The 22,911-nt window shown below is 38.6% G+C and overlaps 1 protein-coding gene across 1 annotated transcript in view; it reads left to right on the forward strand.

Moving 5' to 3' along the window:
- The first annotated feature begins 14,218 nt into the window (after positions 1–14,218).
- Positions 14,219–22,911, forward strand: part of robo1 (roundabout, axon guidance receptor, homolog 1 (Drosophila)) — a 199,979-nt gene continuing 191,286 nt past the window's right edge. Inside the window, exon 1 of the mRNA XM_085371614.1 lies at positions 14,219–14,306. Coding sequence (XP_085227740.1) covers positions 14,219–14,306 — 88 coding nt within the window. The remainder of the gene's footprint in view (positions 14,307–22,911) is intronic.

A 22,911-nucleotide genomic window follows, 5' to 3' on the forward strand; every position in this document is an offset into this window, starting at 1 on the left:
GATCATCTCTGGTGATGAAAGGCATGTCTCCGGCTTTGACTGAGCAATTTTCTGTAGTTTTTTATTTGAAGAGTCCACAGTTTTCTAGCCTAAAGGCAACATGTCAGGTGAAGAGCAAAACCAGAAGCATGCTCAATTTATTTTATTTTTTTTAAAGATTCATCAGGTTGTACACTGTGAATTCGTCCCCGAAGGTAAGACTGGCAGAGCTGACTTGTACAATAACATACTGTGGTGCCTGAGGGAGAACATTCAGAGGAAACGATCAGAACAGCAGTGCGTCCCATCTCATGCCAGCTCAGAATGCATTGAAAACGCATTTTTTGCTCTTGAATTTTTTGCTCAAACAAACACAATCTTTCCTGAGCACCTGGACCACTCGCCAGATTTGGCAGCCCCACAGCCTCGCCCACTTCCTGAAAATCAAAATCAAGTTGAAAGATTGCTGTTTTGGTACACTGGAGAGGATCCAATGGACAAGTTCAAGGGGACAAAAATAAATAACTCAGTGAAAACAGTTACCAAGCGCATGAGACAACTGATCGCCAACAGCAAAATCTAAATCAGGTAAGGTTTTATATTTTTATGGTTCTGTCCTCAGAACATTTTGATCACATCTTTTATATAACTCTCCTCATCCAAAATTTAAGGACATTGTTCAGTCAAGATTCCCCAAACTATATTTCACATTCTTTATGCCAGGCTTCTATAAAGCATATTATAAACGTTCTTTTAATAAATAGTCATAATTGTAAGGTGGGTTAGAGCAGGCAGTATTTCACCAAAGTGTAAATATTTTATCACCTTCTTTTTTCAGATTAAGTCTGGGAGATGATAGTGTAGTGTTTAAAAGTCATGTTTGATGCTTTAACTACCTGCACTGTTTCCACTACACTGGAACCTTTACAATGATGTAAGTCCATTGTTCCTATAGGAAATAAATATATAAGTTAATAGAGAGTCAAGCCATAAAATAAAGAGACACTCAACCCCTGCCCTTTCTCTGCAAATCTTTTTTTTCAGCTCCACATCTGAAAACCGTCTCGCACCTATTGGCCAATTGCCCTCCTTGCCTGCAGTTACATAAATACATTCTAAATGAGTAATTTTATAAGTAAGCCTGTTTTGGCAGATAAATATGTTTGTTTTTAGCATTTAATGCCGGAAACAATTAGCCTGATTCTGTCTGAAGATAACAAAAGAAATACACATGCTACACTAAACAGAACTTATGTCCAATATATTAGATACAACTGACATGAAGGCAATTGTAACTTGTAACAAACCTTGACACAGATGTCTACTTCAGGCTACAGTTAACACAGGCTCACCAAAATTGGGCAACAGAAGATTGAAAAAGGCTGCCTGATCTGATGCGTCTCAATTTCAGGTGCCACATCCCACTGGTAGGGTCAGACTTTGGTGTAAGCAGCATGAAAGAATGGATTCACGCTGCCTTGTATCAATGTTTCTTCCTCAGCTTGTAATGAGTGGGGGATATTTTCTTGGCAGACTTTGGGCCCCTGAGTACCAAATGAGCATCATTTAAACACCACAACCTACCTGAGTATTGTTGCTGAATATTGTCCATCCCTTTATGACAGCACTGTACCCATCAACTCGTGGCTGCTTCCAGCGAAATAATGTGCCATGTCACAAAAGGTGGTCCAAACCAATACTTACAAGGTGAGGTGTAACTAATACATTTCCCCAGTGTCTAAGATTAGCAGCTGGCAACCAATTTAAATTTAATGTGTGGGACCTGGTTTTAGAAAAATGACCTGCTGATAGAAAGGGGTGAAAACTTGTTCATTTGTTGATGGCATTGTGGAGTTAAGTGGAGATTATTTTTTTTGTATTGTTACGTATTTTTTAATTCATCAGGAAGCATTCACTTTCTGCAGGAGACAATTTTAAAGAGTCTCATATTTCCCACTTTTCATTCAGTTTAATTCATCTTAAAAAAAAAGTGCCAAATCATGAGTCATCTTCTGGCACTTTATAGAATAACATTAACACAATAATTCACCCTTGTGCAGGGACTTGAAGACAGTGTACCTCAATTCTTTTGATGTCTCTGTCCTTGTATGCACTCAAATGATAAAATACACTGGAGATGTAGGTGTGTGCCAACATGTGTTTCTGTAGGTGTCTGATTTAGTAGAGCAGGTGATACCTACACTTGAGAGGACGAGGCTAATACTAACAAGGGCAACATCTAAAGAGCTTGTGTTTTTAGCACTTTCAGATTTAATACCCTGCCCTATCAACAAATTAACACTGGCACTTTTCTTTCAAATTTAAAGTACCATCCGTAACAAAGCAGGCCTGCTAACATTGCAATACTGTTATAAGAGACTTTATGTTAATGCAGCTTTGCAGAGCATGTAAGTGCAAAGTGAACTCTGCGTAGTGGGAAAGTCAATGAATATTCAGCTCAGTCTTCTTTCTATTTGACTGCCACTGTAAAGATAAATGAAGAGGCATGAATCTGATTTTGTCAGTTATTTTCATAACCTGACTCTAAGGTAGGACTCTGTAATTGCCAGTTTGATTTACCTGGTAGTGTCACTTTGTGGAGAAAAAGACAAAAAGTTTGAAACAGAAAAAGCATATTTTGACAAAAGAAGAGTCTGTTAAGCATTTCTCTGAGCACATTACATTTACCAGATGCTTGTGGGAAAACCTCAAAAACAAGAGAAACAAAGTTTTTGTCCACTTTGACCCTCTGTTTTAATTGGCTAAGGGAAAAGGAGGCTGGGATCACTGCCTGTCAGTGTGTGAATACTCTAATTAACTAGAACCTTGGAGCATTGTAATCTCTGGATTTTGGAGTATCATAATGCATTAACTTTAATTAAGCTTGTGAGCTACGTGAGCTAATTAGATGAATGTGCTTATTTGTAATCTGGATAATATGAATACATTTTACACAAACTGAAATCAGTCAGTCTTGCTAATTACAGTGTGTGTGATAGCTCTAATTGGGTACTGTGTGACTGCCTGTCGACGATACACTCTCTGTTGTTACTATCTGTGCACCCGGCTTAGGCTAATGTGTTGAAATCCTCATGGAGAGATGATGTGCTCGGCTGAAGGCTGACAGTCCCAAGGAGAAAGGCTCACCATGTCGGAGCCTTGTTGAACCACGTACATGTTCAGGACCACTGCTCCTGTCTGTCAGCAACAAGGCAGTGCAAACCCACTGTGTTCTCATTATCTACCTGATTTTTCCTCTCTTTCCTGCTCTGTGGCAGTCATTGCAGCTGCTGCTGTTTATCCCTGTATAGTTTTCATGTCTCATATCACACATTTGATCTTTGTCTGCTGTTTGCTGGAGCATGAAAGTCTACCACTATGAATTGTCAGGGCCAGTGGTTTGAATGTTGAAAGGGGAGGAAAGAACTGTATCCATTTCACAGCTGGTCCATTTTAAAGATGGATTTACAGTATCAGTTTCTTGAGATCGGGGCCGTCTTGTAATCATTATGACTTATAAACATTAGAATCATCTGTTTTGCCTTCAAAACTGCTTTAATTCTCCATAGCATAGATTCAACAAGGTGCTGGAAACATTACAGCATGTACAGTAACAACCTCACACCGACCTGTATAGATGAAAGGTTCCATAGTATACAATGAACTAAATGTCACATTTAAGAAAGCAGTTTAAGATGGTCTGAGTTTTGTGACATGACATGTTATCCTGCTGGAAACAGCCATCAGAATATGGGTTCACTATGATCATTGAGGGATGGGTGGTCTGTTGTCACTAATACTAAGGAATCAAAATGTGCCAAAAATATCCCTCATACTGTTATATCACTAACTCCAGCCTTAGCCCTTTATAGATGGTAGGACGTGTCCATACTTTCATGTCTTTTACACCAGATTCAGACCCTGTGATCAAAATATGGCACTATAAATGGAGTCTTGTCAGAACAGGAAACACTTTTCCAATCTTCTATTGCCCAATTTGTGGGGGAGCGCATTTAAATTGTATTCTCATTTTCCTGCGCTTAGCTGGTAGGAATGGCGCCTGGTGTGGTTGGTGTAGCCCAGCTGTTTCAAGGTTTGTGCTGCTGTTTTTTTTATGTAATTCATTTAACCTTTATTTATATGGGTAGTCCCATTGAGACTCAATGTCAATGTCAGAGATGCTTTTCTGCATACTCTGTTTGCAACAAGTGTTACTGTTGTCTTCCCATTAATCAAATCTTATCTGACCTCTCACCTCAACAAGATATTTTTGCCAAGAGAATTGCTGCCATTTGGATATTTTCTCTTTTTCAGACCATTTTCTGTAAACCCTAGGTGGTTGTGTCATTGAATTCCAGTAAATCAGCAGTTCCTGTAATATTCCAACCAGTCATTCTGGCATCAAAAATATGCTACATTTAAAGTCACTTAAATCATCTTTCTCCCCCAACATTCTGCCCTTTACTGTGATAAGCTGACCTGGATGAATGAAGGTTCCATAGCACCATGTTTTGTCTTTATGTAATCCTTTAATAAAAGACATACTCGACTGTTCAAGCTATAATTTGCATGGAATCTTCTGACTGTATTCTGTGACAACGGTGTGTGGATAATATGTTGCTATAAATGAATCTGTGATTATCTTTATTGTCCGTCAAAAGCCAAGCAAACTACTGTTACCCTGTATCGTCATTAGAGACCTTTTATTAAGGCGAATTAAAAACCTACAAAGACCTACAAAGTTTGTGTAGCTCGATTTATTTCAGATTTCCACAATATGCTCAGTTTTTAATTCAGCAGATCATCGTACTCAAGTTTACATCCCTAAAACCACTATGTTGCTGCCATGTGATTGGATAAACATAGAAACTGATAGTAATGAAGTGCAAATACTTTCTTACTTTAAGCAGAATTTTCAGTAGCTATACTTGAATATTTGCTTTTTTCTCAACTTTTAACTTTTATTATCTACATTTTAACACAAATTTAGGTACTTTCTCAGTACTAATTTCTGTACTTACATTTTCATAACATGCTTATTGTCTTAGCTGTAAGTCAAATCAAACTGGTTTGGAGCTAAATGGAGGCAAAAATAAAACATGAAATGCAATTCCATTGGTGTATCCATTACTGCTAAATGCAAATGAAGCGATGAAAATGGCAAAGATTATATAATTCATGCATCATTGCACTATACTCTGAGGATAGACTGTGCCAGAATGATCTGGAACAATGAGGACTCACAGTATTTCAGCATCTAGGTAGCACTACAGAGAAAAAGCCAGTATAAAGAGAGTAACTTTTTTTTAAGTGGCAGGCAATTTCAAATGCAACATTTTGAAACGCTTAGCAAATTTAATCACACACGCAAATTGTATCCATGCAATTTGTCACATGTGTCTGCCAGCTAAAGGTACAGCTGCTGTATTTCTCAGGGAGAGAAAGGAATGTGAGATAGCTTTACTTAGAGATGGAGAAGGATGAAAGAAAGCAGGAGAGGAAGAAGAGAGATAGGGACTGCTCAGTGACATTTAATAAACTGGGATTATAAAGCTTGCTAAGAATGTCCTTATTTATCCGAGAATGTTATTGAATTCATGATGTGTTGCTGAAGTAAAATTTTATTTATTTATTTATTTCATATTGTGAAAAGTCCTGCAAAACAAACTGAACTATGCTATTTGGGTGACTGGCAGTGCTGCGACGTTTAAGACAGGATATAATGATTAATTTGCAAAATTTTGGTGAAGTTTACAGTAATGCACAATGTTCCACTGGTGCGAAGTGACTATGATGTTCATGGTCAATGTTAGGGTTACACTGAGTAGCAAATTAGCTATGATGACTGCACACCATCTACTTATAGGTTGTTAAATTTAGTTGGCTAACACAAAGAGCAGCAGCACAGCTCAGCTCCAACTCTGCTGGAGAGTTAGGATTCCCACATCTGCCAAATCCTACCTTAACTGTATAGGTGTAAGTCACCTATTTAAAATCTAGGTCCCAGCAAAGAGAGATTTAAAAAAAAATCCCTTTGTTTCTCTTCCTGTGTTCTATGAAACAGATGTTCAAGATGAGTACATATGCTAGAATTATGATTTAAGTTTACAAAATAAAATTGCATAGCAGGCAGAGGGTGTCCTTCAAAGAGCTACTTTTTACTCAACTGGAGAATAAATTAAATAAACTAGAATAATAAGTATAATAAGTAAAGTATAATTAGAAGCATAAATTCCTCTTTTTCTGCTCTGTACAATGGGGTGGGATTCAGTTACATATAATACAATGCTGCTACAATATTCTGCTCACAATAATGACAATAACAGGGCAGGACATTTTTATACCATACCCCATATACAACAGTCATCTAAGATTTATCCAATATGTAAGAGAAAAAAATACCCTAAACGTGCATGAATTGTGTACTGTATTATTTATTGTCATTAAATTGGCACATAATTTAGTTAATTTGCTGTCTGATTTGTCTTAGTCTGTGTTTCTTCTTCTCTTAGTTAGTTACTTTTTGTTTACTTTACCTCGTTCATTTGATAATAGAGATAAGGAATAGTGACTCTGGTAAGTCAAATACTGAAAGACAACGTATCATAGCAGAAACCTGTAGAAGATACTGCTGTATCATTATTTTTTCCGACACTTACTGAGCATGCATTCCATAATTGCTCCTCTTACGCTTTATCAAGTCATTTGATAAATGCTTCTTATTCTTCAATTTTATTTATTTCTTTTGCTCAGTAAAACATTATAAAGTTTTCTTAACAGTTTGATAAATACAGGCCTAGAGCAGTATTGCAAAATGGAGTCCATAAAGCTGTATTAGAGATTGCTGTGTTGTATACAAGAACCCTATTTATTTTCAGGATTAACTGTCTTACATCATACTGTTATGACAAAAAGCTTAACTAGGTCTGTAAAGATAAATGATACATGATAATTCACTACAGAGGCAGCAAGAGTTATGTTGGCTAATAAATGAGAAAGAGAACATGTAGCATGGAGGAAACAGAAGAAAATGTGCCTGTGGCCCAATTTCAAACAGACGCCTGGAGTCATGTTGTCTTCAGTCTGCCTTCGTGGTTCTGTATTCTGTTTATTCAGCTTGAGGCATTCTCTGACAGCTGTGCTGAAATGAGCTCTGTAAAGTTAGAAACAGACCTCTGAAGTTAAAAAAAAGTAGTCTTACACAACCACCATTGTGACACTTCTTACACCATACAACCCCACAGGGAACTGCAGCCCGGTTTCAATCAGACATCACAGTGAATAGATGAATAGAAAAAACAAGGTGTTACTATGATCTGTACACAAACTGTAAATGCAGTATATGTCCAGACATTATAAACTGTCAAAGAACCCCCCCTCCCCCCAGAAGCCTTATCTATTTATAGGTTATTACACAGAGCGGGTTGAGATTCATAAGGGCATATGGAAGGCAGAAGGAGATTGTCAGCCACTGTCACTTACAGTAAATGAAACCTCTGCTACTCCTGTCCTCCAGAAAGTGCATCTGAAACACACTATTAACTTTCCCATTGCTGATGTCACTTTTTATTGCCCCTTGGTTTCAGGTTTTTCTGAGTTGGCAGGCTCTGCTGCACTCCTTTCCAAACCCAGATAGATGCTTGTGACAGAGCATAGAAATACAGCAATGATGGAGATATTATTCTGAGGATTTAATTTGCCAGAGTGGGTTGGGAAAGTGCACCCTCATGATGATTAATGCAAAAAACCCTGTGCTCTGCTTTAGGAAAACCGTCCACTGTCTAGCTTTTGTCTATAAAATCTCTGAGATTTTATTAACACACATTTTTCAACCGTGTTTAGCCTGGAATTGAAAAGTAAGCTTAGTGCAGTTGTAAACCTGCCTGTGTGACATTTTAATCAGTTTTATATGTATATTTCTATATCTAACAGTTTGTTTCTGTGCCTGTCATATGGTGGATGTGACAGATGTTAAATCTGAGAGTGTTTGGTGAGAGGTTAATTACAAATCTGTATGCAGTATGTGGGAACTGGTTGTGAATTAAATTGGAAAATGCCTGCAGCTCATCTTCATCCAGCTGATATCCAATGTAGGTGAGTCTGAGTAATGAGATGGACCAGTTTGTGGGATGAAGACCATCAATTAATCATTTTTAGTTTCTTACAGAAAATATAGTTAGGGATGATTAATAGCAACTATTAATAAGATATTGTTAATGACCAGAGGTCTGCGACTCTACTGTGAGTGCTTAAACCGACCATCAAGGGACTCGGTGTTGCTTTGCATGTGGCAGAGGGTAAAACGTGTGCTGCTTTTGTGCGGGGCATAATAGAGAGTGGCATTTGAACATACGCTTGCCGCATTGTGCACGCGTAATTAACATTGCATAATCTACCTGCTTACATAGCAACTTTTGTAATTAGAGTTATGATTGCAGCAGGATAATGACAGCGATTCTGCAGCCGATAATGACTGTTGTGCTCTTGGCAGTTGCTGCATTGTTTGTGTAGCAGACTTCTGACATATGGGACACAAAAGGACACAATAGCCAGGCTGACTGCTTTTGTTCAAACCCAGGCAGACCCAATCACTGCAGACAAATTGCGCTGTAAGTCGTCCAAATGATGCTGACCCTGGGAAAATGGTTCAGACACATAAGAACGGGCCCATAATGCGAAAACCTCGGCTACTTTAAGCTTGTGGACACTGAACCTGAGCACAGAACCTATAGCTCCCTGGTGCTCTCTGACTTCAATAATACTGTTTCACTGAGAGACATTTCTCACCGAGTAACAGCTTTTGCAATCTCCCAATCATCGTCTAAAGTCACTCAAAAGGAATAAAGTTAAGTTTGTATTAACTAAAGGCCTGTTTTATTGATATTAGAAAACAAATGTAGGTTTTCTGTTTACAGAAAGAAGCACTTTGCCCAGCTTTTAAAAAAAACTCCACATGGAGTAATAGGACTAAATAGGATTGGATGTTTTTATGGTAATACTACTTCGAAAAAATCAAAGAACCACCCATCTGTATCCTGAAATAATGGAATTGTCCTTTAAAGAAATGGTGGAGCCTTTATTCAAATAAATTAAGAGTTGTCAAAGATGGCATCTTGATAGCAGGCACTTAGGCCTGTGGCGTCACTCGCTGTGCAGTCAGTGGGGACAGGTCCATAGTGCAGGCTAAGGACTAATCCATCATCACTAGTGAAGGGGCTGGGGGCCGTGCGCTTGGCTTCTCACTCCAGGAAATAATAAGCTTTTAATTTTTTAAAGATCACATTCATGAGAAGACAGGTCACTATAAGGAAGCCAAGTTACCAAGCTCATCTCCGGAGAGATACTGGAGTGGCTTCAGCTGTGATTTGAGTTTTATTTTTTCTTCTATCTGCATCAACTTCCCGGTTCTAGACAAAGAGATGCTTATTAAATTGGATCTGCTTATTGTCTAATTTTTCTATACCAGAATAAAAACCTCCATCTAGGCTAGTAGCTTCCACCATTAAAACAAATCCAAATGATCATTCACTACATGACATACAGTAGCAATGAACAGAAAGTGGGACAGTGAAGACGGGTCTCTCCCGGTGGAATGGATGGAGCATATGCTGTTATGTAAGTCAACTGCAGGGCGTCTTAATGGCTGCAGATTTGTTTCTCGTCCCTGAATGTTGCCACTGTCTGCACTGTGGTTCCCACAGCAGTGTGGAAGATTGGTAGTAGGTCTTGGAGGAGCATGAGAGATATGATTTACACAAAGAAGGAAGGACAGGTCAGCCACGTGTCATCCACCCTCCCTACCGATCACTTTCCACCACCCAGGCAGGTTAATCCGTTTATTGTAATGAAGTGAAGGAGCATAATGTGAATGTGAGATCCTTAATCCAGTGTTGGCATTTTTATGAGAAAGGAGAAGACATGGTGACACAGAGAACGGAGTGCATGAGAGGCACAGGGACTATTCATCAAAATACAGTGCTGACATGGCACAGCATGATAAACCACACCTAATGAGATTTGCAGGTGTATGTACAGAAGCAGCAAATCCCCTTAATGGTATTGATGACCACTGCACATGTACTGTAAATGTATTCTTTTTTCACTCATTCATTGTAACCTGTTCCGATACAGTAGGTTTTATCAGTTTATGCACATTTCACCAAATCAGAAATGGACTGCTATGAACTGAAGCTCATTGTTCATTAAAGTGTGATTCCCATGCGCTTTTGTTTGGGTCGCTATTGTTGTACCAGTTACTGTACATATGATTCAAGTCTTTTATAGATATATATAGCACATGGCGCACTAATCCTTAACTCTGGAATCTGAATCTAAGAAAAAATGTAGTCAATGAATCGCTAAAGCAGTTTTTTTTATTATTGAGCAGGAAAAAGCACAGAACTTTTATAATATAAGATTTATTTAATACTTATAATACTGTTTGACCTACTCTCAAATCTGTTTGACCATTTCCAGGTGTGCCAAAATATTCAGAGAAAGTGATAAAAGAAAAGAAAATATGATTTCTTTAAATAGTGAGGAATACATTTCAGAAATAAATGACATCTACAGTCAATATTTCATGCAAAAAGGCATTTCTATCTATTTTATTTCTAACTGCTGAAGCTATAGCAGTCTGAGTTAACAAACCCTGTGGATATTTTTGTCCCAGTGGTGGGTAATTGTTATTGCTGTGTTCTAAAAAACAAACCTGCATGTGACTATCATCTTTCTGGTCCTGCAAGGCAAAGGAACACGGAAGAAACAAAGGTACCGATTTAATCCTAAAAATACCTTAATGTTGGAAAATATCCAGTTTTATTTGGCTAACTTTCAGCAATATTCCACTCACACTCAGCTAAGATGAGGCTGTGAAGGGCATCGGATGCATTTCAGAAGTAGGGTCAGTGGCAAATAGAAATACTCATTAATACTGGAGAGGCCAGGGTCTATAATGGAACTGCTAACCCTGTGGTTAAAGACTAAGAGCTTTCTGATCAAAGTCACCAAGATAATATTGCTTGTCAGTATTTGAAATTTTAGGTTCTCTTCAAACTGGGGACAAATTGTGACCAGATATTTAAAACAGCGTGAGCATATCAGCAGTGTTTGTTTGTAAGAAAGACGGTAAAGAAGCACGTCGGTAGAGTATTTAGCAATAAACTTTATTCTGGATAGAAAATAACAAGAAAACGTCAGATTTAAATATTAACTATTAAATTAAATACTCTACCTGAGTACTCAAAGTGCTTTATACAACATGCCATTCATACAAGCACTTTTTTCTGTTCTCAAATGCTTTCTATCTAACATTCACACAAATTCAGATGCCAATGAATGCACTGGTGTTAGTGCTTTGCCCAAGGATACTTGACATACAGACTAGAGCAGCCAGAGATCGAACCATCAACCACAATGTTTTTGTGTTAATGTTTTTGTGCTTTATGTCATCTAATCTCTAAGAATGGATGAAATTATGGTAGTTGGCATAAAGTGATCCATGAGCTAAAAAAGTGTGGAATGGGGCATCTTTATGGTTAGTGACATTTCCCAAACTATATCACGTGATCAACAAGTGTTGAAGAGAAAATGCGAACAGAAAACTAATTTCTGCTTGTACACTCAAACCAGTACTTTACAAGAAGTCTTTGCAATTTAATCTTTCAAATAGTTATTGCAAAATGATACCATGCATTTATGTCACAGTTTAACTTTATGTTTTGCATTTATTGTATTTGTTTATGTCATACCAGTTGGGCTGATTCTTTGAAATCTTGAAGTCTTTCGGCTTTTTATTACACTATCTTTAAACATAAGCATAAAACTGATGCATTACAATAAACAAACATTGGCAAATAACTGCCTTTAGTAATTGTCAGCTTATTTGTCTGTTGTTATGCTGATTGCACTCGACAACGGCAGTTTCAGCCTTTTCAGCCAATACATCCCCAATGCTGTCCCTCGGTGCTTTTGCTTCCCAAGCTGCTTTACTGTTGGTTAGTGTGCAGTTAGTATCAGAAGTAGAAGATGAAAGAAAAAAAAGGATTAAGCAATGAAAAGTAGAAGTCCCAGTCAGAGGTAAAATGAAGTTCATTCTTATAACCAGAGGTCTCCACTTAGCTTTCCCGAAAGTTATTTGCCAGTCCTGTATTTAAACATTTCACCTGAGAATTTCCAGGTTCATGGATAGTTCACATGGATTTTGTGTTTTCTTAATTCATCACGAAATACTTGCAAGTTGAGAAAAACATATGTCTTTGTTCCTTAATGTTCGATAATATTTCACCCACAGGTTGTGATTCCTGTTGAGTTGGCATTGCCTCGGTTTTGTAGGCCTACAGAAATCAATTTGTGGGCAGCGACTGTTCTGCTGATGGTTCCCGTCTTTTGTTGGAGTTGGTCACTGAGCCAGCAGCAATGCTGCTTGTCAGTGCCTGATTAATTGGCTTGAATCCATTCAGCAGTCATTGAGTCAGATAAAAAGAGACAATAAAGTCCTTTCATTCCTCCCGAACTGAATCTGTAGTGAACAAAGTCGAAGGCGCTGAAACAAGTCTAGCGAAACATGTGCATTCCCTTTGATGGAAGCAGGTTTAATAATGAGTCCTGAGCAATAGTCAATGATTGGACTGTGATGCATCCTTATGTGTGTTTGTAGTTTCCAGGAGGTAGGGCTCAAATAAATCTTCTTTTATCTCCAATTTGTCCATTCATCAATCAAATGGAACACTGTGATGAGTTGAATTATGAATCCAGCTCCCTACTTGATGGAGGGTTGAGGGGGTCCTCCCAATGCCATTCCCAAACCAAAGACCTCTGATGCTGACTTGTCACAGCCATCTCCTTACTGGTAATTGGGTATTTATCAGATTGCCTGCAAGAGGAAGATGCAGTGTTTATCTGACACAATTATCAACAATAATGGGGGATGCTAGCCTGCTAGTCTTCAAGGAAACTGTTAGTATGGTATGGATTCACATGGCCATGAGTAGTGAATGCAACAACTGGGACTTTATAAGACATTTAGGCAGGAAAATGATTGTCATATGGAAACAAATGTGCAAATACAACAAATAATTCTTAGAGTTTGCTGTGACACTGAAGGAATAAAGTAATGAAAACACATGTTGGTGCAACCCCAACGTTGAGATCTAACAGAGAGACTTTTCAGTGACTTATCTCATTCAAAAGCCAGGAAATAAAAGAGGTGCAAGACTAAATCAATGCAGCTGTGAGGAAAAGAATGACATAAAAGCTTCCATGATAAGTGGCAAATACATGGTCCATTTAGTGCGTTATTAAAAGACATGCAAGTCTGGAAGAATTAAGTAATATGAAACCAGAAAGTTTTCATAGCAGTGCCAAATTCACTGTCATTGCAACATATGTTGAATTCCACTGGTTGTTGTGGAATGGTAATGTAAATCATCATTATAAATGATCCAATGCTTGTAGAGACTCAGTCACTGCTGTGGTGCCTTGAAATATTTGATAAAGCATGTCCATCATGTTTTTGTTGAAGCATATCCAACTCAGGGAGTATGTCATGCCTGGAAAAAAGGCTGTAAAGAGAAAATCATACTGCCTCACAGCGCAGGGAGGGAAGTCTGAAAGACCAAGAAACGAAGCAGTCAAGGCTGCCTGGCCTGCTGGATGTAATCAAACAAGGGTGACCAGGTTGTTCCACAGATGGCTGATCTGGAGAATCCTCCGATTTATTTCCATGCCACAGACGGTCCTTGTCACTATGTGCAGGTGATTTCAGTAGGGCAGCATTCTCTCTCTCTCTCTCTCAGACACACACACACACACCACTAAACTCTGACATCTTGGCTCCCGCGTCTGAAATCAATTTGACACCGACTTCTGTTGTGTTGTGAACAAAATAAGATGCTAGGTCAGAATTTTGCAACAAGGAAAGTTGATTTGTAGCCTTCTTGGCATTGTTAGCAAGACTGAACTCTCTTCTGACAAAAAATTATGGAATGACACTGAATTACAACGTGAAGGAACTCATTAAAAGATTGTGAGTCATTTAGATGTGAGAGCTGCGTTGTGTATTATGATTCTTGAAAGTAAGAAGTAGGAAATTTTATGCATTACACAACTTTTTTTTTCTTTCCGGTTGGTATTTACATGTGTGAGAGAATTCCCAGCTATATAACCGATGTTTAACTGTTTGTTTTTAATCTGTTTTTTCAGTTTGACCTTAAGTGATGCCAGGACAGTGAGCATCATTATGCGTGGCACATGGTCAGGGGCCACGCCCCTCTTCATTATGGTCCTCCTCAGGCTGGCTTGGGGTCAAGAGGTTCCTTTAATCCCAGGTAAGACATGACATGTTTCTCAGCACGTGCTTGTCAGCTCATCAGTGATCAAGACTTCATGGTCTGCCTCCATCGTCATGGTTTGTCTGTGTCTGTCTGTCAGTCAACGGCTGTCTGACTTATTGTATGCTTGACACCGCTCTTGTAGCTTTAGTGACTTACTGTTGACATGGGACTTAAATCCTGAATCATTTGGAGCTAAGATAACTTTTTTTTTGCCAACTTTTTTTTGGCACAAAGTAATTTTCTTGGTGACATTTTTTACAACAAGTAAAAGCGTTTGCAGCTCTAAACCTCAAGTTATTTGCACAACTGTTCCTGATTCACTGAAAGGTACTTGTACCTGTGGAATATTTAGAAAAGTCCCTGATTTTCCAAACAACAAAATAAAGAAGTACACTACTTTGTAACGGCCCTCCGTGGCTTGAGCACACTAATATTCAGAAAATTTTAATTTTGCACTGCTATGAACTTACTTTTGCTTGTCAGTATGAAAATAACTTACACCTTACCCACCTCTTCCCTCTTCTTGGGTTTGTAAAACAATACAATACAGAATGGAAGGGTTACAAAGACACAAAATACACAGAAACCTTAGATGGACAGTAAAACAGATATAGAGATTCTAAAGTTATGCCAGTAAGATGATCTTGTTTTAAACAATTTTTCTTGAACTTGTTTGGGAATTTGATGTACAAGTAAAGTACATGAAATAAAGCAGAGTCATAGGAATCATAGGAATTAAAGAAAAACCAGCTGTGGTGGGGGCTGCACATCCAGCCACCATTCAGTTATGTTCATTATATGTGTCCGAAGTATACTGTAGATGTTACTAACACTTTATCCTTCCGCTGATCATTATTATCAACTTCTTTAGGAGTCCTCTACATGTTTGATGACGTTATTTTGAAGATCCCTGACAACATATATGTACATATATTGAATACATGCACTATATGGACAAAAGTACTAGACCAGCAACATGTTACATTTGCAGGATCTTCTTGCATGGAAATGGATGCCATGAAGCTGCATGGTTGGAAAGCACATGAATTCAAGTATTAGGAGTTGTTTTTGTAGTGTATGCGATTTGGAGGTGAACTTTTTCAAGTCTTAGTTTTGACTGAGTAAGTGAATTACTCTGTAGTTTCTGATAAAAAGTTCAAGTTCACAAGGTCACCAAAGGATTTCACATCCTTTGAAAATTGCAAGTTATTAAAAATTGATTTTTTATTTTTTATTTCATTTTTTACAGTGGGAAATAGATTGAAATAACCCACAGATTGCTAAATGAATACTTCACTGGCTTCTGTCATCAATATCTGAAAGTTGGTCTGTTGACTTTTACAGATTTCTTTTCTTATCTGTCTATGAGATAAATAATCAAAATTGTTCCATGTCTTGTTTGCTTTAAGACTTTAAGATATGGTTGTTTTTACATGACTGATTTTCTAACCTGTGACATTTTACTGAAATGTCTCCCTGTTTGAGATAAGTGAACCACCCACACTATGTGCTTTTGTCACCGCAATTGACAGTCATTTCAGTTCCACCATGCTGATTTCTCTTTTTTCCACCCAGCTCTCATCCAGCAAGACAACAGGCCCTTGCAGTCCTGCTTAGCAGAGCATTTCACTGCTTGCTGTTACCTTCTCATTCTGGCTACTCTGCTTCTTTCTATTGCCTTTCACCTCTCATTCATTTTCTTTAACCATGCTCACGCCACCACCTTCTTCTCTTTGTATTTTCTTTCGCCAGCACTATCTAGGAAGCAATTTACTTGTCAAGCAGAGGGCAGTATGCAGCTCCCTGGTCTCCGATGTGATGGTGTCCGTGCGTGTGCGTGTGTGTGTATGAGGGATCGCTACCTTGGCAGAAATGCTTTCAATCACACTCTTGGAGCACGATCTCTGACTGGCAGCAGTAGGAGCTATATTAAGATTGAATCGAAACATTTTTGCTTAACAATCTGATGGCATCAGAGTGCTATACCAAGGGCTTTTACTTATCTCTATAGCTTATCACTGAAGAGATGCAAGGTGATACCCACAAGAATTCTAAGTGGTGGGTGAAGTATCTGTAAGTCAGGAACAAAGATATGAAAAAAGACATTCTTTCTTATGTAAGGCACCTGTTGTTTAGCTTCAGTGGCAATTCACCTTAACCTAAGATCTAAGTCATGGGTTGTACCTTCTGTACATGTGTCAGCAAAGGAAGGCAGCTCTCAGTAATGTCTAGATTTAGGAAAGCTGAATTCCACCAGGACCGTGTTTCTCAATGAGAGAGAAATGTCAAAGCGCCGCTTTATTTTTTTTTATCTTTACATACTTCATGACTGACAGTGCTATTATTTTCCTTGCTTTAATGTAAATATCAGCTGTTCCCGAAAGCAGTGACTCCCTGTTTCCTTTATTTAGGGCACTTTCATCATTTGGGTTTTCAGAGCTTCTTTGTTAACCATGTCTGATTCATGAGTAATGCACCATTATTATGTGTACTATCTAACTTTGGCGGAAAAAATAGGACACCGTAAAAAAATTTTGTTTGCTCTAAAAGATTCTACAGCTAGTAATTTGCACTCAGTGACATTGTTCGGGGCCAGTGCAGGAAGAAGTACTCTTTGTAACACTGTGGATGGGGATATCATGGTGGTGGGTGTCAGTGTATCTCACGTTCCCAGATCTCGACTGTTTCAGACTGCATAGCTTGAACAGCTTGTTAGCATGATCTTCAGTCCTCCATCTGTGATCTGAGAGGCTGCATTCAGTTGGAGGACTGAGTATAGGGCACTCATGTTTTGAAAGTGTTCAAAGACCGATACAGTTAATGGATAAAGTTATTTTTTTAATGAAAAAAGTTACATTTGACTGGCATGCAACAGAAAGTTGACTTGTGTAAACATGCTGTAATCTTTACTGTACTGTAGCTGCCATCCACAGATGTTTCAGCGAGCACAAATTCACACAAAGTTGTTGCTGAACATGATCTGGAGGGTTTTTTTGCATACGTTACAAATAATGAGCTTGTCTGTGTCTGGTGAAAGGGTTGGAGGATAATTTTAGTAACCTCACAGTTGGCCATTGCAAAATGTGTGATATAACCATACAAGCAAATATATTTGTGTCAAATATGGCTTCAGACATTGATGTAGGTTTTTTTCTTTTATTATTTAATATTACCTACAGAATACAATTTTAACGGTACAGCTTTGACATGTTAAAGGCCAAATCCATTTCCAGGGTATCTTATATATCAACTGAATAAAGTTACAGTTTTGGTTGATCAGGCAACCATATGGCGTAAAGTTTTTGTACAGGCCAGGGTTTGAATCTAGTGTAGTCCATTTACTGCAGATACAGATACAGGCTTTTCTCTGTTTTATCGGCAGTTTGACTTTAAATTTCTTCTTTATATTGATTTTTTAACATTGTACTGTAGCAAACATTCAATATATAGTATGTGTGGCTCTGCATGTCCCATAAAGGAGAATTTTCTTTTCTTCATACAGCGGTTTTTGGTGAATCTGCTCTTTGATGTGATTCTCTAGACAAATGAAATCCATAACAAACGATATTACATCTGTTACACTCAAAGTGCAACAGATACTGATTCAATTTACTCATCCATTGTGTGACTAGAAACAAACTTTCCTGCAGAGACCTTCTATTTTTTCTTAAAACATTCAGGTTTCCAATGCTTTTCTATTAAAAAATTGAAACACTAAGCAAAGTTCATGGTTAAACTGCGCCACCACATAGTGTGAGTGCTTTCTGTCAGGTGAGAGAGCCAGACCCTGTGGTGTATTGTGGGTCCCACTCTTTCCCTTTACATTCAATATTCAGCTTGCACACCACCCCGAGGGTGATTAAATATGTGGTTAATACAGCACCATGAGAGTACTGAATTACACAGGAGCCATGCTGACCTTTTTAAATTACAGAACCAATTGTGCGAGACGGCAGAGGAAGTTTATAATAGGTACTGCCAAGATGAAGCCTGGAGGAGAATGGATCTGCTGCCACTGTCCTGCTGACGCTCTCCTTATTAGTGTTCTGCGCTATAAGCACCCTATTTGACACTCATTCTTTCCTTCCTTTCTCTCACATCTCATTTGACTGCAGTTTTTGGTCGTTTTGTTTCTGTATCTTGTTTACTGTTAGAGCATCCGCGTAGATGAGCTGAAACAGTTGTCCTGCATACACAAACTAATTTGACATTTCATTTCACCGTTGATGAGACATGTATCACTCTTGACGCACAGAGTAGCCTCACTCCATAAATCTTGATCACTGGCCTTTTTCTCCGATGCATCCTAGTCAGCATATTGGCTTTGCAGATATTTGAAGGTCGTTTCTGATGTCTGATTTAATTTGAGGCTAACGCCAAAAAAATGAAGCCGCCAGTTTCAGCATCAGTCACGTGACTTCTTGGAGTCACAGCCATTTTTTCAGGGATGACTGTGTTCATCTTCAATCCCCATCAAAAGAATTCTAAACCTGACTGGCAGCGATACAACACTCTGCTTGGCAAAGGGCAGGAAAAGCTTTTTAGCAATGAAAAAGTCAGAATAAAATACCCAGACATTAAAAACCAGGTCTGTTTCTCTCCTAGCCAAGTTTCAAGAGTAATTCCTGATTGCTTTTCACAGCACTTTGCAAAATGCTCAGTAATTGTATTTAGATGAAAAATCCTCGTTTCACCACCACTGTTTCATTTTTCTTTCTCAAGAGAGAGTATGGCGTTATTGGAGGAAGAGGAAGGATTGAACGCTTGGCATTTAATATAATGAAATTCTTGTGATAGAATGTTTTTTAAAACAATACAGTTTAGTGACACTATTCATTCCATTAAGACATATTAAAAAGCTTTGTCAAAGACACCAGTGCTCTTTTTTCCCTCTGAACTCTGTCCATACTGATTTCAGCGAACCGATCCCAGTCTTGTCATCTGAAATTGTGGTGCTGTGGCCGTGCGTTATTTTCCTTTGCACTTTCTATCCCATGTTTTTTTTTGTCTTTAGTGCATTCACATTCATGTGTTTTTAATCTGTTGCAACATTAAGAATGATACATGGCAATAATTGTGTTCAGAAAAACAAAGTCTTTGCTTTTATGCTTCCCGGGGAGTAAAAATTGAACCAAATGTATCTGATGTTATTATTGATTGTCTTATTGAGAGGATTTAAAATCATATATTGTTGACGGAGGGGTTTTTTTTCTGTTTTTCATGTAAATATGCCTTTTTTTTTTGCACTTCTGTGTAAGAGCCTCCAGTGTTCCATTAGGAAATGGCGGCAATCTGTCTGCCATCTTTCTTTTTGCAAAACAGCATTTTCGGTCACAGATAACCATATTGTTGGGAGCATCTGACACATTTCCTCTGTCCTGGGGCACAGAGCCCTGTGCTTATCATCTCCCTGCCTCTCACTTCATTCGGCCACCATTTAATTACAGAGCAGAGCAGAAGCCAGTGTTTCCTCATCACACTCCCTCCACCCTCAGGCCATCATTTAATGATGAAAAATCTGCTGTGGGAGATTTGGGCATTTGTTTTATTATCATTCTTTTCTCTTTTTGCCATCGAGCTGTGTGTCTGTGAATGAAAGGAAGGTGTTTTTGTACACAACCAGCATATTTTTGGCAATATATTTTGCTCGCAGGCTTGAAATTTGATATTCTGAGCTTAGAAGTAGTGCTCTCTGTATTTCACACCCTCTGCTATAGCTTCTCACGTATGAAGTGTGACTTTATCTTGAACCTCAGCTCCCTACCATTAAGAATGGGTCTGTAACAAAGTTAGTCCAAGGGGAAGGTAAGATTTAGCTCAGGTCACACTTCCTCTAAGGCAACAAAAGATAAAATACCACAGAGGCGCAGAGGTGAACTATGATGAGACTACAAAAAACTTTAATATCACATGCTTTGCCAAGTGTGTGCAAGCCATTTCCGGCACTTTAAGCAAGATAAACAGAAATGGCTGAAGCTGTAATGTCATCATAAAATATGCTGACTAATTATAACCATTACCAGCCACGCATACATCAGCAACCTCACAGGCATTTTAACTAAATGTTGGGAAACCTTGTTTAAGGCATTTGTTAATCTAATTTTGAACATCCTTCAAGCAGCACTACGTGTTTCACTTGAATATTCATACAGTATGACTCAGCTTGTGGCTTAATGATTTCATTCAGAAACATTCCAGTGGACACATTTGAGAGAGAAAAAATCATATTCCTGTCTATTCTTTATTAGGCTCCTATAGGAGTTTTAAATAAAATATAATTGGCAATATAGTACCAGATGGTACAATACCAGTGTAGCTGCACATATTTTTCACATGCAGCTCCTTCATACATTATTTCTCCCCAGTTGCGAATGTGTGTACACTTGTATGCACGCGTGATATGGTGTGCTGTGCATACAGCAGACTTTATTGATTTCCACAGAGACATGACACAGGCACCTTTGTATCTTTTCACCTCATACCTCAAGTTTGGCCCTCTCTCACACACCTGCACACACACATACATACATGCATACATACATACATGCACGACCCCACTGCTCCCCCCCCCCCCGCCCTCCTGATTCTCCGAGCTGAAACATCCCTCTCATGGGGTTTGTGCTGTGGGGCTACGGGAGAGTGTCATCTCACAAATGAATTTCTCCTCACATCCCGCTCTCCATTAAAGAACCTGTTTGTGCTCCTACAGCAGCACGCAGAACTCCCCTGCAGCTGTTTGTGCTCTCAGACACAAGTACTTGTTCTTTATATACCTGTGTTGTTTGTGCTCCGGCTACCTGCATCTCATGCACTCAGCAGTGAGACTCTTTCTTGCCATATTGCATTTCTCATGTGCTTTTGTTCATGTGTGCTTCTCATTGTTTTACTAGTTTTTCCCATCAAGGTTGTTGAATTTGTTAAGTCAGTGTGAAGACATTATTGCATTCTTGCAAAGGGTGGTCTTTAAATTTAATGTCATGATCAAGAAAGCAGACAAACTACAAAAATCACATGCTTCCTTGTTTCCTATGTAGTCACAGCTATCGTTTTATGATTTTGGTTTAGATTACATTGAATGTCCAGCCTATTGAAAACTCCTCTTGGCTTTTTTGCTTTATTCTTTTGGATCTAGCATAGTTGCATGCAGTAATGACAGGATATTAACGTTTTCAAGGTCAGTAAAATATAACACTGCCACAACAGGAAAACATTGTCATTTCTCACTCACACAGGAGTCATGTCGTTCCAGTTTCACTTTTGATGAGGAGCTCAATAGGCATCCGTCTCTACAAACTGTTGATTTGGATTCTGAACTCAGTTGTGGAGATGTATTGAAGGACTGGCAGACAAATTGAGCATCACCCATGATTGGAAATCCATGTGCCTGCCTACGTGCTTTTTGGGACAATGAGCATCTTATTTGTTCCTGCTGAAATCACATGCAGGGATTTCAGGGATTTCCAGGCATATAGAAAAGGCAATTTTCACTCATCAGTGTATGTTTATGTTCCACATGCACTCCTTGTATATGTTCATCTGTGCATCTGTCAGGGGGTGGGTGAGTTGGAAAAGTATGAAAATGTTTTGGTTTTGCGGGAAAGAACAGTTGGATGCAAATCCTCTCTTAAAGTTGCTGCTCTGTCTTAATTGATGTTCCATTGAATTTGAGCTTTAAAGCCTCTGCAGTACCACTGGGTATTCTGTGCATGTAGCCTGAATGGCCTTTGTAAAGTACTGAATTGTGAGCTCAATTTCCTATGCACGCTCATCGTTTCCCTTTCCCATTTGAGACAAGATATTGGAGATGATCCCCCTATTCTGGCAAGTGGCCATTTTAAATGGAAGCTATTTCAGCTCTTTCATTTGTCAATCAGGCTGAAGAGTGAGTCTCTGACGGTGGCTCAATGTGAGGCTGTAATTGTCAGCGTCCCCTTCTGCCCAATGCGCAGCCCGGTGCTTTGCATGTGAAAAGATCCTGAAAGAAGACGTGAGTGCTGAATTAATACTCAAACTGCCTTTTGTCTCCATCACTTTAGCTTCTGCCACCGTGAGGCACAATGGCACAGACATGCAGACAATCGATGAGGAAAAAGCGAGCAGGATGAAGGCTTCCTGTCTCCATTTTTAAGGCTCTTTCTGAGTGAAAATTGCAATATTTAGGGATTTGGATCCACCTGTAGAAGCTGCCCTCATTGCCTATATATAGTGGAGTAGCACAATGATTTTGCTGATTTTAATAGACTTTTATTTAAAAAAAAAAAAAATCACAACTTGTTGGAAATGTTGGAGCTGAAAAACGGTGTACACCAAAAATCATTAAAAAAAAAACAACTCCTTCTGTGGACAGTGTTATATATTTTTCTTTACAATAAAATTTCCAACCACATCAATAAACCACAGCTGAAATATGCATCTGATCCATTATTTCAGTATGTAAAAAGGATTTCAGTGTTATACAGTAATTTTTAATAGTATTCTACCACAAATATAATGTGTTTAGTGTATTTGCTCATATCGAGTCTAACATTGAAGACTTAACTGGATGTTATATATCATGGCTGAGAGTGGAAAACAACCGCAGTGGCTTGCTTGGAAGCAC

This window comes from Diplotaxodon limnothrissa, linkage group LG14 (assembly GCF_057381915.1).
Source record: "Diplotaxodon limnothrissa isolate DT_005_m linkage group LG14, D_limnothrissa_male_GT1.1, whole genome shotgun sequence".
Taxonomy (NCBI): Eukaryota; Metazoa; Chordata; class Actinopteri; order Cichliformes; family Cichlidae; genus Diplotaxodon; species Diplotaxodon limnothrissa.